The sequence below is a fragment of the Astatotilapia calliptera genome, chromosome 1 (assembly GCF_964374335.1).
Source record: "Astatotilapia calliptera chromosome 1, fAstCal68.1, whole genome shotgun sequence".
NCBI classification, from domain to species: Eukaryota; Metazoa; Chordata; class Actinopteri; order Cichliformes; family Cichlidae; genus Astatotilapia; species Astatotilapia calliptera.
Window position 1 is genome coordinate 12484724 of NC_137422.1, and position 13960 is coordinate 12498683.

The window sequence follows — 13960 nt, forward strand, 5'->3', positions numbered from 1 at the left end:
GCAGAGCGACTATCAAAGCCCACATGCCCTAAAAAGGAGGGCGCGCTGGCCAGTAATGAGTTCATCACTAAGTTTAAGATAAGAGTTGATCAGAATAGAGGCGATGATGAAAGTCTGGAGCATCAGTTGGAGGCTGCCAACCTGTCTGATGAATCGTTCGAGGCCCAGACAGAAGTCAACGGACAAACATGATCACAGACATTTTAAAAACGCGAGTTGAGAGTTAAGGGGGAAAAATATTGTAATAAGTATATATTTGAATTGCACACTAAGATATAAAGTGATGGCAGCGAGCACAGTGTTGCAGGATTGAATTAAAAACACATCTGACTAAGACCAACTGAAATTTAGAGTTGTGTATAATAAAGTTTATTCTTGATTAATAAAACAAATCTGTAATATTTTTCTTTCGCTTTTGTCCATTTGAATCTCGCTACAGCTTAAATAAAAGAAAAGAATGTGTTTTGAATAAATTAAACTCTATTCTCTTTTTTTTCTTTCTTTTTTTCTTGGTGGGTTTTCTTTTGCAATCAAACGCAACATTACACAATTATATAGTATAGTAAGAAATATCCTTTAACTTAATTTAGTATTTGTTTTTTAATTTTTGTTTTTATTGTTTCCCCTTCAGTTTTGTGCTTAAAACATGTTCTAATCTGACATATTATGCAGTAAATTATTTTTGCAATAACTTAACAGGCCATTGTGGGAGCCAACATTCACTTATCAAAGACATATTTGTATATTCTGTGGGCTGCTTTATGGTTGTGTCATTTAGAAACATAAGCCACAACAGACTTCCACCGGAGAGTACTTAAAAATGTATTTTTATGTAAAGATATTTTAATTAACTACTATATTAAGAGAGAACCTATTGTTACATGGATTAATTGTACAAACTGTAGAGAAATAAGTTTAAGCGTGCAACTTTTTATTCATTTTTAACTGTATTAATGTTTTTATGTTGATACAGATGCCTCATATCTGTTTCCTGAGTGTTTTTTAAACCATGTACTCCATCTATGAGTAAGAACATGAATGAATTCCTTTCCAAATTTGTAGTTCTTTTTTCTTTTATGCTTTTACAACCCACTATGAGCAAACACTCAGCAACAGTGGGAAGGAAAAACTCCCTTCTTGAAGGAAAAAACCTCTGGTAGAACCAGGAAATCTGTCTAAACTAGTTGGGGGTTAGAGCAACAGATGCAAGTCTTCAGATCATTTGCAGTGTGACTGTCTTTGTGCACACTTTGACCTGATTCAGTTTTCTTATTTGTCAAAATGCACCATGGGTAATAAAAAACAAAACAAAAACAAAACAAAATAGTAACGAAGGAGAATCCTCAGCAAAGATGAATTAAACAAGTTTTATTTTGATCAAATTTTTCTTTAAGTAAAACACATCTTTATTTGATGACATTAAAGTCATCAAATAAAGACAGTTTTGATGGAGCTCCTGACCCAGCCCAAGCTCTCTATGAAGACGAGGAAAAACTCCCCAGGGGGCCAGATCGATGGGAAGAAACCTCGGGAAAGCCCATTCAAAGATAGATCCCCTTTCCTGGGATGGCTGGGGGGGTTACAGGAGCTCCAAAAAAGCTAAATTTTTATTTATTTATTTTTTAAGATTGACCCATCCTATCTATTCCTGTCCAACAGAAAAAAGAAAGGAAGTTACCACAATGTATCACACTTGCATGATAAGGTGTGAATTGTGTGTTTGTGTGTGTTATCTTAGCCAGGGGTGAAGCTGGAGCTCCTCCAGTGTTGGGCGCTTCTCCGGGACTGTAGTTAAACATGCCTCCAAGAAATTCCGGCATCCTTGAAAGAAAGAAAAGATCAAAAAGATGAAGATGATAGTTCTAGTGATCCAAGGCATCAGTGAATCTGGAAGTGTGAAGTTTTCTTACCTGCGGACAGACGCTTTTTGATGCTCAGTTTCTTTGCGAGGAACCTCTCGGTACTAAAGTCCCGTGCATGAAGCGCTTCATACAACACCACTCCCATTTGCCACACCGTGGTGGGTCCACACCTGTAGCAGCTCCTCCTGTACCACTCGGGAGGGGTGTGAAGAGGCGTGCCTAACAAACAGACACAATTACAATTTCTTCTAAAACAAAAGACACAAATTGTTACATCTGTGAAAAGCAGGAGCAGAATATGTTACCATAGAAGATGCGATACAGAGATCGCTGTTTAACAAAGCAGCTCAGTCCAAAGTCGATGATGCGAACTCGAGGCACATCTGAGCCGGTCTCAATCAGAATGTTTTCTCCCTTGATGTCCCGATGAAAGATGTGTTTATCCTCAAGTTCCTTTACAGCATCAACTAGTTGCTTCAGAATGACCTGGAAAAGATGAAAAACACAATAATGAGTTAATGCTTTTCTGCCTTGATTGAACGCTGTACAGTCCAAGGCTCTCCCAGTCAACCTACCTTGGCCTTGTCCTCTGGTAAAGTTCTTCCTTTTTCTGCTTTGTATTTTTGCAGGTCCACAGCAGGGACAGGTCTCTCCAGCACCAGGATCAGCTCTTTGCCAATGTCGAACCACTCCAGCAAGGACACAGGTGCTGATATTCCCACTGACCCTTCTGCTTCACCTGCAAGTTTAAGCATAATGGCCACTTCCACCGAGAGCTTCTTCCCGCTTTCATCCTGAAATGTTACAACAAAGTGGATGATGAGGAACGCCGCATTCAATCCAGTAATGTAAAACTGATTCAAGTGTTGGACGCTTACCGCCACTTTGCAGTAGACTTTATTTTTGGGAATGTGTTTGATGGCAACCTAAAAGACACAGAGCATTGGTGAGCATTTCCTCAGTATGACATAATGAAAGGTGGAAACACAGCAGACGTTTCAGTTTACGATATTATCCATTATCTGCGTTACTGCCTGTCTTACTACCATCATCTGAACACTTACTGGAAAACGATCTTCTATCCGGTAGCCCGCAAACACTGCTCCGCAGCCTCCTTCTCCGAGCTGGTGCTCCTCCACATTTCTGGCTTGGAATTCACCTGAACAGACAAAACAGCAAATCTTGTTTTATTACAGCTGTGACACAAATTACTCTCCTCTGTAGCCTAAATGTTCCTTTTGCCCTTCCCCTGAATATAAAACCCAAGCTGCTTGCTACTTACGTTTTTGGTCTGCCACTGATTTTTTGCCCTGGTCCACATTCCTTCTTTTTTTCTTGGGTGACTCTCTGTTGTCTCCCGTGGCCTTTCTTTTGCCATTTTTTGCGCACACCTGTTTGTTGTTCAAGTCTGGAGATGTGGAAAACACCAAAAGCACATCAGCTCACTGGATGATAGACACAAACACTAAACACCAATATCTTAAACCTAGCAACCACACTTAATCTACCCCCTTATTCAACTAATTAGCCTACCTTTACCAGAGTCCAACGAGGAGGATGCTTGCTCCTTGTCACCGCTCATATGATCAAGCAGTTTAGCCCTCTTTGCTTTCTTTGTTGTGCCCTCTTCATCTTGCACAACCTTGCGTTTCACTCCTTTGACCACATCTGAGCTGGTGGAAGGACCAGCCTGGTCAGCGACCCTCCTCCTTTTTATTGGGGTCTTCTTTTCAGGACTGGCCTTTCTTTTAGCAGTCCTGCTCTTACAATCTATAAACGACAACAACACAGTGGTGAAAAAGAGTCCCCGACATCAGGACTGGAAGTAGTTTGATGGCAAAGAATTTGAAATTGCTTTTGCTTAAATTATCACAAGTTTATTCTTGGGATAAAAAAAAACTGACCAGTGCGAATTGATGCTAGGTTCACTAAGTCTTAGATCTTGATGACACTTGTTGGTCTGTTTTTACTGTTGAGTCCAAGAATAAACTTATTACCTTATTTTACCAAAAGACCGGTAACCTTTCTTTGATTAGACATCTTGTATTAAAGCTATTTTCAATCAAACATATGATTCAATTGCTCTAAAAATGATTCACACAGTGTCAACAGTTCTAGGATTTGTATTTTACCAGGATTTTATTTTATTATTTTACTTACCTTGATCTCCTGAATCTTTCTTATCGCCTGGAGTGGTCATTTTTCTTGTTTCCTCTTTCATTGTAATTTCGGAGACCCTTTAAAATCGAAAATGTAAACCGTAATGAGTTAATACTGACTTAATATTCCTTCAAATGTGCACCTTTCAAATGCTTGACTTTTCTAACTGAATTCTGTAAGTGAGCTTTATAAGTAAACTCTGGAAACTACGGCAACACAACATAGAATCTTGCCTTTCAGTGACTTCACTGACTGCCAGCAGTTCAAAGTAGTTTACAGAAAAACACTCTGGCAGACAAAGCCATAATATTTCATATGATTCAATCATTTCATATCAATTAAACAGTTTCTTTCATTTTCTTTCATCATTTGTATAAAGACCTCATGTATGGATGACAGTATGAAGATTTGTGGTTGACCACACACTAATAAACACAGTGTCAGCTACATTGTCATCTGATTTAAAGTATTTATTATGTACATTTAACTGTCATGGTACTGAGTCTGTGACCCAGTGTTTTGTGTTTGTTCATTTATATTCATTGATTATTCTTATGTATGTTTTTGGTTCTCTTTATTGTTTTCTTCTTGTGTCATATTCTTAGGCTTTAGGTTTCTGTTACTTTGCCTTGCCCCTGTGTCCCACGTGTCATGTCTAGTCACTCTTAATGCCAGTAGGCATTCCCAGAATGATCTTTCCCCCTCTGACGCTTAGAATGACCAAATATGTGCAAAATGGACAATTCAACATGCCACCATGTCGGTCTTTTATTAAATATGACATGGAACAAATGACTGAGCCATTAAATTTGTCACAAAGGTGTTCACCTAATTCCAGGCAAATGGAATAGACTTCTATGGGACCATAAGTCTTTTTGCACTTTGACATTTGTTTTACTTTTCAGATCTGTAACCTATAACTTTTATACTGTATGTGCTTTGATCATAGGAGTCTACGGGGACTTACTTACTTTTAGCACGTTTAGCAGTTGATGTTGGCTTCTTTTTCAGTACAAATTCAAATTCAAATTTTATTTGTCACGTACACAGTCATACACAGTACGATATGTAGTGAAATGCTTGGACAACTGCTCGTGACCTAAAGAAAACAAAAAAGGAAAAGGCTATGAAAAAGATAGGAAATAAATATGAAAAATTAAAAAGGGTAAATTTAACTAGGAAGGAATAAAATATAAATTAAGGTTAAAAATGAAATAACTGTACAACACAAATTAGAATGAAGGGTAAATTTAACTGGGAAAGAATAAGATAAAATATATAAATTAAAGTTGAAAATAAAATAACTGTACAACAAAATACACAATATAGAACTATATAAGAATGTATGAAGAAATATAAATAAATAAATATATATATATATATACACACAATAACAGCAGCTGTACAAGTATTAACCGGAAATGAAGAATGTAGTGACCAGTGACCAGGAAGATGGCGGCGTGATCAGATTTGCCAAACGGGGGGCGGGATTGTGCCTTGTAGCCGTCCTTGACCGTAGTGTAGCAGTGGTCCAGTGTCCTTTCACCCCTGGTGGGGCAGGTGATGTGTTGATAAAACTTCGGCGCTGCGCGTTTGAGGTTGGCGCTATTAAAGTCCCCCGTCACAATAAGCGCAGCGTCCCGGTGTTGTGTCTGGTGCTGTGTGAGTGCCTCATGCAGCTCGCATAAGGCGGTGACCGTGTCCGCTTGTGGTGGAATATAAACGGCACTTACAATGACCGATGTAAATTCCCGAGGTAGATAAAAAGGACGACACATGATGGACAGAAGTTCCAGATTTGGTGTGCAGGAGCGTGTGAGAGGAACAACGTTCGCACTGTTGCACCAGTTGTTGTTCACCATTAAACACACGCCGCCTCCCCTTGACTTCCCCGAGTCCCGTCCTGTCCATGCGGTGAACCGAGAAGAACTCTGCCGGCTGGATGGCGTGGTCCGGCACCGCTGGGTTCAGCCATGTCTCGGTGAAGCAGAGGAGATTGCAGTCCCGAATGTCTCTCTGGAACTTTACCCTGGCCCTGAGGTCGTCAAGCTTGTTCTCCAGTGACTGGACGTTGGCGAGCAGGATGCTAGGCAGAGGTGTGCGGTGTGCACGAGCTCTCAGCCTGTTCCTGACGCCGGCTCGCTTCCCTCTAGGCCGCCGCCGCTTCCCTTTGTTCTCCCTCAAGATCTCACTCGGCCAGCTCGGATCCGGAGTTAAAAACTTCGAATTGTGAGTACATTGTATACCAATAGAAACAAGAGTGTCACTGTCATACCTAATGTACCCAATGGTGATGATTTTGCCGATTTAGAAACGCTGAAAACTAACTTAAAAAACAAAGACAAAGAAAAAGTGGTCGGAGCAGTCGTGACGGCAGCCGACCTCACCGGCGCCAGTACTGGAGCTTCCTGCTCATTGAAGACTTTTCTAAAAGGAAATGCTTAATCCAAAATGGCGTTTTAAGGGCTTGGATTAATGTCAATTCCAGCAAATATTCTTTCTTATATTAAAAGAACATGGATCTCTGTCCGTGATAACTTCTGACTTTATAACTCAAATTTTAAGAGAGAGCTTCACTGCTAAGCTCTCATCTGTGTGGGTGTCACGGTTCGCTTGAGGACTCACAAGCAGGACTCAGAGGCACAGTCAGTATTTATTACAGTTCCACCAGGTGTATATACAAACAGTGCAGGGGATAGTGCTATATACAAAGCGGTGACAGGGAAAAGGCTCCGGGGAAATCCAGGTAGGGAAAAGCCACTTGCTCCTCTTCTGACTCTCTCTCCAAACACTCACACAAAAAGGGAATCCGCTCGGGGAATGCAGAGTCGGGTCCAGGGGATCTATGTACAGAAGAAAACACACGTTAGAGGTTTTGCACAGGGAAGCAAAAGAGAACTTGCTGCACTGGCACGAGTCACACACAACGGTCCAGCGATGAGTAGAAGCCACTCCCTGGCTTAAATGCTGGCTGCACTGATGAGGCCCAGGTGTTTCCTCTTCAGAGGGGCGTGGGCCGAGGGCGTGAACCCACCATGAGTTCCGCCCTGGCGAGAGAGCGAGAGACAGAGAGCAAGAGAGAGAGAGAACACTACTAGTCAGCGGCCTGCTGATCCCCTGGCCGTGACAGTGGGGTTCAAATCCCTTATTCAGATTAAGATTTTATGTGACATTACATTGGCAAAAATTAAATTTACTTGAATAATGTGAGTATTGGAGTAAGTACTTGAGTAATTTTTGAATAACTTTAATTTTGTAATGTGCATATTTTATGAATAATGATGTTTCAATACTTTAATCTACTGCATAAGTAAGAATTAGACTTAATAATCTTTTTACTTCAAAAAGGGAAATTGTGTACAATCTTTTATTCTCCAAAATGCACATAATAAAAATGTTTTGGGGAATGTATATGCTTTTTAAGAACCAATTGCTTCTTACCTGATGCATGCTATAACTTGCAGCAAAACTGAACTAAAATTTGTTAACAAGCTTACCAAATAAGAAATGTTTTGTGAATTTTCTTTGCAGAGCGACTATCAAAGCCCACATGCCCTAAAAAGGAGGGCGCGCTGGCCAGTAATGAGTTCATCACTAAGTTTAAGATGAGAGTTGATCAGAATAGAGGCGATGATGAAAGTCTGGAGCATCAGTTGGAGGCTGCCAACCTGTCTGATGAATCGTTCGAGGCCCAGACAGAAGTCAACGGACAAACATGATCACAGACATTTTAAAAACGCGAGTTGAGAGTTAAGGGGGAAAAATATTGTAATAAGTATATATTTGAATTGCACACTAAGATATAAAGTGATGGCAGCGAGCACAGTGTTGCAGGATTGAATTAAAAACACATCTGACTAAGACCAACTGAAATTTAGAGTTGTGTATAATAAAGTTTATTCTTGATTAATAAAACAAATCTGTAATATTTTTCTTTCGCTTTTGTCCATTTGAATCTCGCTACAGCTTAAATAAAAGAAAAGAATATGTTTTGAATAAATTAAACTCTATTCTCTTTTTTTTCTTTCTTTTTTTCTTGGTGGGTTTTCTTTTGCAATCAAACGCAACATTACACAATTATATAGTATAGTAAGAAATATCCTTTAACTTAATTTAGTATTTGTTTTTTAATTTTTGTTTTTATTGTTTCCCCTTCAGTTTTGTGCTTAAAACATGTTCTAATCTGACATATTATGCAGTAAATTATTTTTGCAATAACTTAACAGGCCATTGTGGGAGCCAACATTCACTTATCAAAGACATATTTGTATATTCTGTGGGCTGCTTTATGGTTGTGTCATTTAGAAACATAAGCCACAACAGACTTCCACCGGAGAGTACTTAAAAATGTATTTTTATGTAAAGATATTTTAATTAACTACTATATTAAGAGAGAACCTATTGTTACATGGATTAATTATACAAACTGTAGAGAAATAAGTTTAAGCGTGCAACTTTTTATTCATTTTTAACTGTATTAATGTTTTTATGTTGATACAGCCGCCTCATATCTGTTTCCTGAGTGTTTTTTAAACCATGTACTCCATCTATGAGTAAGAACATGAATGAATTCCTTTCCAAATTTGTAGTTCTTTTTTCCAACTGTTTTTAGTATATATGTAACATTTCTTTACACACAAATGCTGGTATTCTTTTGCACCAAGACGTTAAAGAAATGCTAAGAAAAAATGAAAATACTACGTTGCAACCTGTGTGTGATCTGTATCTATATAGGTATAGATATATATGTGTATTCGTACCCTTTTTTCATCATCTAGTTTCCTGTGCCAGATCTTCTACTGATCCACTGAGGCAGACATGTAAAAAAACATGAACTAAAGCATATTTCTGTATATAAACAGGACTTTAAATCTTTATCAACAGCTACTTTAGAGGAAATTCTTCAATAAACTGCAACCAAAGGCTCAACTCAGAGGACAAAACCCAACCTGTTATAAATAGTGTGACAGCAAACTTTCTCTTGTGTAAAGTTACAAATAGGAGTAATTATCCACAGGAGCTTTTATACATAATGAAGTTATAATTCGTCCTGTAGAAATTGTACATTTAAGCTATATAGTTCCCTCTGTGATAACTCTGTTTTGAATGCCTCTTATTAACTTTTATGCTTTTACAACCCACTATGAGCAAACACTCAGCAACAGTGGGAAGGAAAAACTCCCTTCTTGAAGGAAAAAACCTCTGGTAGAACCAGGAAATCTGTCTAAACTAGTTGGGGGTTAGAGCAACAGATGCAAGTCTTCAGATCATTTGCAGTGTGACTGTCTTTGTGCACACTTTGACCTGATTCAGTTTTCTTATTTGTCAAAATGCACCATGGGTAATAAAAAACAAAACAAAAACAAAACAAAATAGTAACGAAGGAGAATCCTCAGCAAAGATGAATTAAACAAGTTTTATTTTGATCAAATTTTTCTTTAAGTAAAACACATCTTAATTTGATGACATTAAAGTCATCAAATAAAGACAGTTTTGATGGAGCTCCTGACCCAGCCCAAGCTCTCTATGAAGACGAGGAAAAACTCCCCAGGGGGCCAGATCGATGGGAAGAAACCTCGGGAAAGCCCATTCAAAGATAGATCCCCTTTCCTGGGATGGCTGGGGGGGTTACAGGAGCTCCAAAAAAGCTAAATTTTTATTTATTTATTTTTTAAGATTGACCCATCCTATCTATTCCTGTCCAACAGAAAAAAGAAAGGAAGTTACCACAATGTATCACACTTGCATGATAAGGTGTGAATTGTGTGTTTGTGTGTGTTATCTTAGCCAGGGGTGAAGCTGGAGCTCCTCCAGTGTTGGGCGCTTCTCCGGGACTGTAGTTAAACATGCCTCCAAGAAATTCCGGCATCCTTGAAAGAAAGAAAAGATCAAAAAGATGAAGATGATAGTTCTAGTGATCCAAGGCATCAGTGAATCTGGAAGTGTGAAGTTTTCTTACCTGCGGACAGACGCTTTTTGATGCTCAGTTTCTTTGCGAGGAACCTCTCGGTACTAAAGTCCCGTGCATGAAGCGCTTCATACAACACCACTCCCATTTGCCACACCGTGGTGGGTCCACACCTGTAGCAGCTCCTCCTGTACCACTCGGGAGGGGTGTGAAGAGGCGTGCCTAACAAACAGACACAATTACAATTTCTTCTAAAACAAAAGACACAAATTGTTACATCTGTGAAAAGCAGGAGCAGAATATGTTACCATAGAAGATGCGATACAGAGATCGCTGTTTAACAAAGCAGCTCAGTCCAAAGTCGATGATGCGAACTCGAGGCACATCTGAGCCGGTCTCAATCAGAATGTTTTCTCCCTTGATGTCCCGATGAAAGATGTGTTTATCCTCAAGTTCCTTTACAGCATCAACTAGTTGCTTCAGAATGACCTGGAAAAGATGAAAAACACAATAATGAGTTAATGCTTTTCTGCCTTGATTGAACGCTGTACAGTCCAAGGCTCTCCCAGTCAACCTACCTTGGCCTTGTCCTCTGGTAAAGTTCTTCCTTTTTCTGCTTTGTATTTTTGCAGGTCCACAGCAGGGACAGGTCTCTCCAGCACCAGGATCAGCTCTTTGCCAAGGTCGAACCACTCCAGCAAGGACACAGGTGCTGATATTCCCACTGACCCTTCTGCTTCACCTGCAAGTTTAAGCATAATGGCCACTTCCACCGAGAGCTTCTTCCCGCTTTCATCCTGAAATGTTACAACAAAGTGGATGATGAGGAACGCCGCATTCAATCCAGTAATGTAAAACTGATTCAAGTGTTGGACGCTTACCGCCACTTTGCAGTAGACTTTATTTTTGGGAATGTGTTTGATGGCAACCTAAAAGACACAGAGCATTGGTGAGCATTTCCTCAGTATGACATAATGAAAGGTGGAAACACAGCAGACGTTTCAGTTTACGATATTATCCATTATCTGCGTTACTGCCTGTCTTACTACCATCATCTGAACACTTACTGGAAAACGATCTTCTATCCGGTAGCCCGCAAACACTGCTCCGCAGCCTCCTTCTCCGAGCTGGTGCTCCTCCACATATCTGGCTTGGAATTCACCTGAACAGACAAAACAGCAAATCTTGTTTTATTACAGCTGTGACACAAATTACTCTCCTCTGTAGCATAAATGTTCCTTTTGCCCTTCCCCTGAATATAAAACCCAAGCTGCTTGCTACTTACGTTTTTGGTCTGCCACTGATTTTTTGCCCTGGTCCACATTCCTTCTTTTTTTCTTGGGTGACTCTCTGTTGTCTCCCGTGGCCTTTCTTTTGCCATTTTTTGTGCACACCTGTTTGTTGTTCAAGTCTGGAGATGTGGAAAACACCAAAAGCACATCAGCTCACTGGATGATAGACACAAACACTAAACACCAATATCTTAAACCTAGCAACCACACTTAATCTACCCCCTTATTCAACTAATTAGCCTACCTTTACCAGAGTCCAACGAGGAGGATGCTTGCTCCTTGTCACCGCTCATATGATCAAGCAGTTTAGCCCTCTTTGCTTTCTTTGTTGCGCCCTCTTCATCTTGCACAACCTTGCGTTTCACTCCTTTGACCACATCTGAGCTGGTGGAAGGACCAGCCTGGTCAGCGACCCTCCTCCTTTTTATTGGGGTCTTCTTTTCAGGACTGGCCTTTCTTTTAGCAGTCCTGCTCTTACAATCTATAAACGACAACAACACAGTGGTGAAAAAGAGTCCCCGACATCAGGACTGGAAGTAGTTTGATGGCAAAGAATTTGAAATTGCTTTTGCTTAAATTATCACAAGTTTATTCTTGGGATAAAAAAAACTGACCAGTGCGAATTGATACTAGGTTCACTAAGTCTTAGATCTTGATGACACTTGTTGGTCTGTTTTTACTGTTGAGTCCAAGAATAAACTTATTACCTTATTTTACCAAAAGACCGGTAACCTTTCTTTGATTAGACATCTTGTATTAAAGCTATTTTCAATCAAACATATGATTCAATTGCTGTAAAAATGATTCACACAGTGTCAACAGTTCTAGGATTTGTATTTTACCAGGATTTTATTTTATTATTTTACTTACCTTGATCTCCTGAATCTTTCTTATCGGCTGGAGTGGTCATTTTTCTTGTTTCCTCTTTCATTGTAATTTCGGAGACCCTTTAAAATCGAAAATGTAAACCGTAATGAGTTAATACTGACTTAATATTCCTTCAAATGTGCACCTTTCAAATGCTTGACTTTTCTAACTGAATTCTGTAAGTGAGCTTTATAAGTAAACTGGAAACTACGGCAACACAACATAGAATCTTGCCTTTCAGTGACTTCACTGACTGCCAGCAGTTCAAAGTAGTTTACAGAAAAACACTCTGGCAGACAAAGCCATAATATTTCATATGATTCAATCATTTCATATCAATTAAACAGTTTCTTTCATTTTCTTTCATCATTTGTATAAAGACCTCATGTATGGATGACAGTATGAAGATTTGTGGTTGACCACACACTAATAAACACAGTGTCAGCTACATTGTCATCTGATTTAAAGTATTTATTATGTACATTTAACTGTCATGGTACTGAGTCTGTGACCCAGTGTTTTGTGTTTGTTCATTTATATTCATTGATTATTCTTATGTATGTTTTTGGTTCTCTTTATTGTTTTCTTCTTGTGTTACATTCTTAGGCTTTAGGTTTCTGTTACTTTGCCTTGCCCCTGTGTCCCACGTGTCATGTCTAGTCACTCTTAATGCCAGTAGGCATTCCCAGAATGATCTTTCCCCCTCTGACGCTTAGAATGACCAAATATGTGCAAAATGGACAATTCAACATGCCACCATGTCGGTCTTTTATTAAACATGACATGAAACAAATGACTGAGCCATTAAATTTGTCACAAAGGTGTTCACCTAATTCCAGGCAAATGGAATAGACTTCTATGGGACCATAAGTCTTTTTGCACTTTGACATTTGTTTTACTTTTCAGATCTGTAACCTATAACTTTTATACTGTATGTGCTTTGATCATAGGAGTCTACGGGGACTTACTTACTTTTAGCACGTTTAGCAGTTGATGTTGGCTTCTTTTTCAGTACAAATTCAAATTCAAATTTTATTTGTCACGTACACAGTCATACACAGTACGATATGTAGTGAAATGCTTGGACAACTGCTCGTGACCTAAAGAAAACAAAAAAGGAAAAGGCTATGAAAAAGATAGGAAATAAATCTGAAAAATTAAAAAGGGTAAATTTAACTAGGAAGGAATAAAATATAAATTAAGGTTAAAAATGAAATAACTGTACAACACAAATTAGAATGAAGGGTAAATTTAAGTGGGAAAGAATAAGATAAAATATATAAATTAAAGTTGAAAATAAAATAACTGTACAACAAAATACACAATATAGAACTATATAAGAATGTATGAAGAAATATAAATAAATAAATATATATATATACACACAATAACAGCAGCTGTACAAGTATTAACCGGAAATGAAGAATGTAGTGACCAGTGACCAGGAAGATGGCGGCGTGATCAGATTTGCCAAACGGGGGGCGGGATTGTGCCTTGTAGCCGTCCTTGACCGTAGTGTAGCAGTGGTCCAGTGTCCTTTCACCTCTGGTGGGGCAGGTGATGTGTTGATAAAACTTCGGCGCTGCGCGTTTGAGGTTGGCGCTATTAAAGTCCCCCGTCACAATAAGCGCAGCGTCCCGGTGTTGTGTCTGGTGCTGTGTGAGTGCCTCATGCAGCTCGCATAAGGCGGTGACCGTGTCCGCTTGTGGTGGAATATAAACGGCACTTACAATGACCGATGTAAATTCCCGAGGTAGATAAAAAGGACGACACATGATGGACAGAAGTTCCAGATTTGGTGTGCAGGAGCGTGTGAGAGGAACAACGTTCGCACTGTTGCACCAGTTGTTGTTCACCATTAAACACACGCC

At 39.3% G+C, this 13960-nt stretch overlaps 2 protein-coding genes across 2 annotated transcripts; both read right to left on the reverse strand.

Moving 5' to 3' along the window:
* Positions 1–483: 483 nt before the first annotated feature.
* LOC113019312 (serine/threonine-protein kinase pim-2-like) lies at positions 484–6412 on the reverse strand. The gene is made up of 9 exons (XM_026162932.2): positions 4023–6412; positions 3396–3632; positions 3145–3270; positions 2927–3021; positions 2741–2788; positions 2438–2656; positions 2168–2348; positions 1911–2081; positions 484–1821 (listed from the first exon to the last, which is right to left on the reverse strand). The coding sequence occupies exons 1-9, from the start codon at positions 4081–4083 to the stop codon at positions 1730–1732; spliced, it is 1230 nt and encodes a 409-aa protein (XP_026018717.2). The 5' UTR covers positions 4084–6412; the 3' UTR covers positions 484–1729.
* A 1607-nt stretch (positions 6413–8019) lies between these two features.
* Positions 8020–12132, reverse strand: LOC145429922 (serine/threonine-protein kinase pim-2-like). The gene is made up of 9 exons (XM_080304053.1): positions 12093–12132; positions 11467–11703; positions 11216–11341; positions 10998–11092; positions 10812–10859; positions 10509–10727; positions 10239–10419; positions 9982–10152; positions 8020–9892 (listed from the first exon to the last, which is right to left on the reverse strand). Exons 1-9 carry the CDS (start codon positions 12130–12132, stop codon positions 9801–9803), a joined length of 1209 nt encoding a protein of 402 aa, XP_080160179.1. The 3' UTR covers positions 8020–9800.
* Between the last annotated feature and the right edge of the window lie 1828 nt (positions 12133–13960).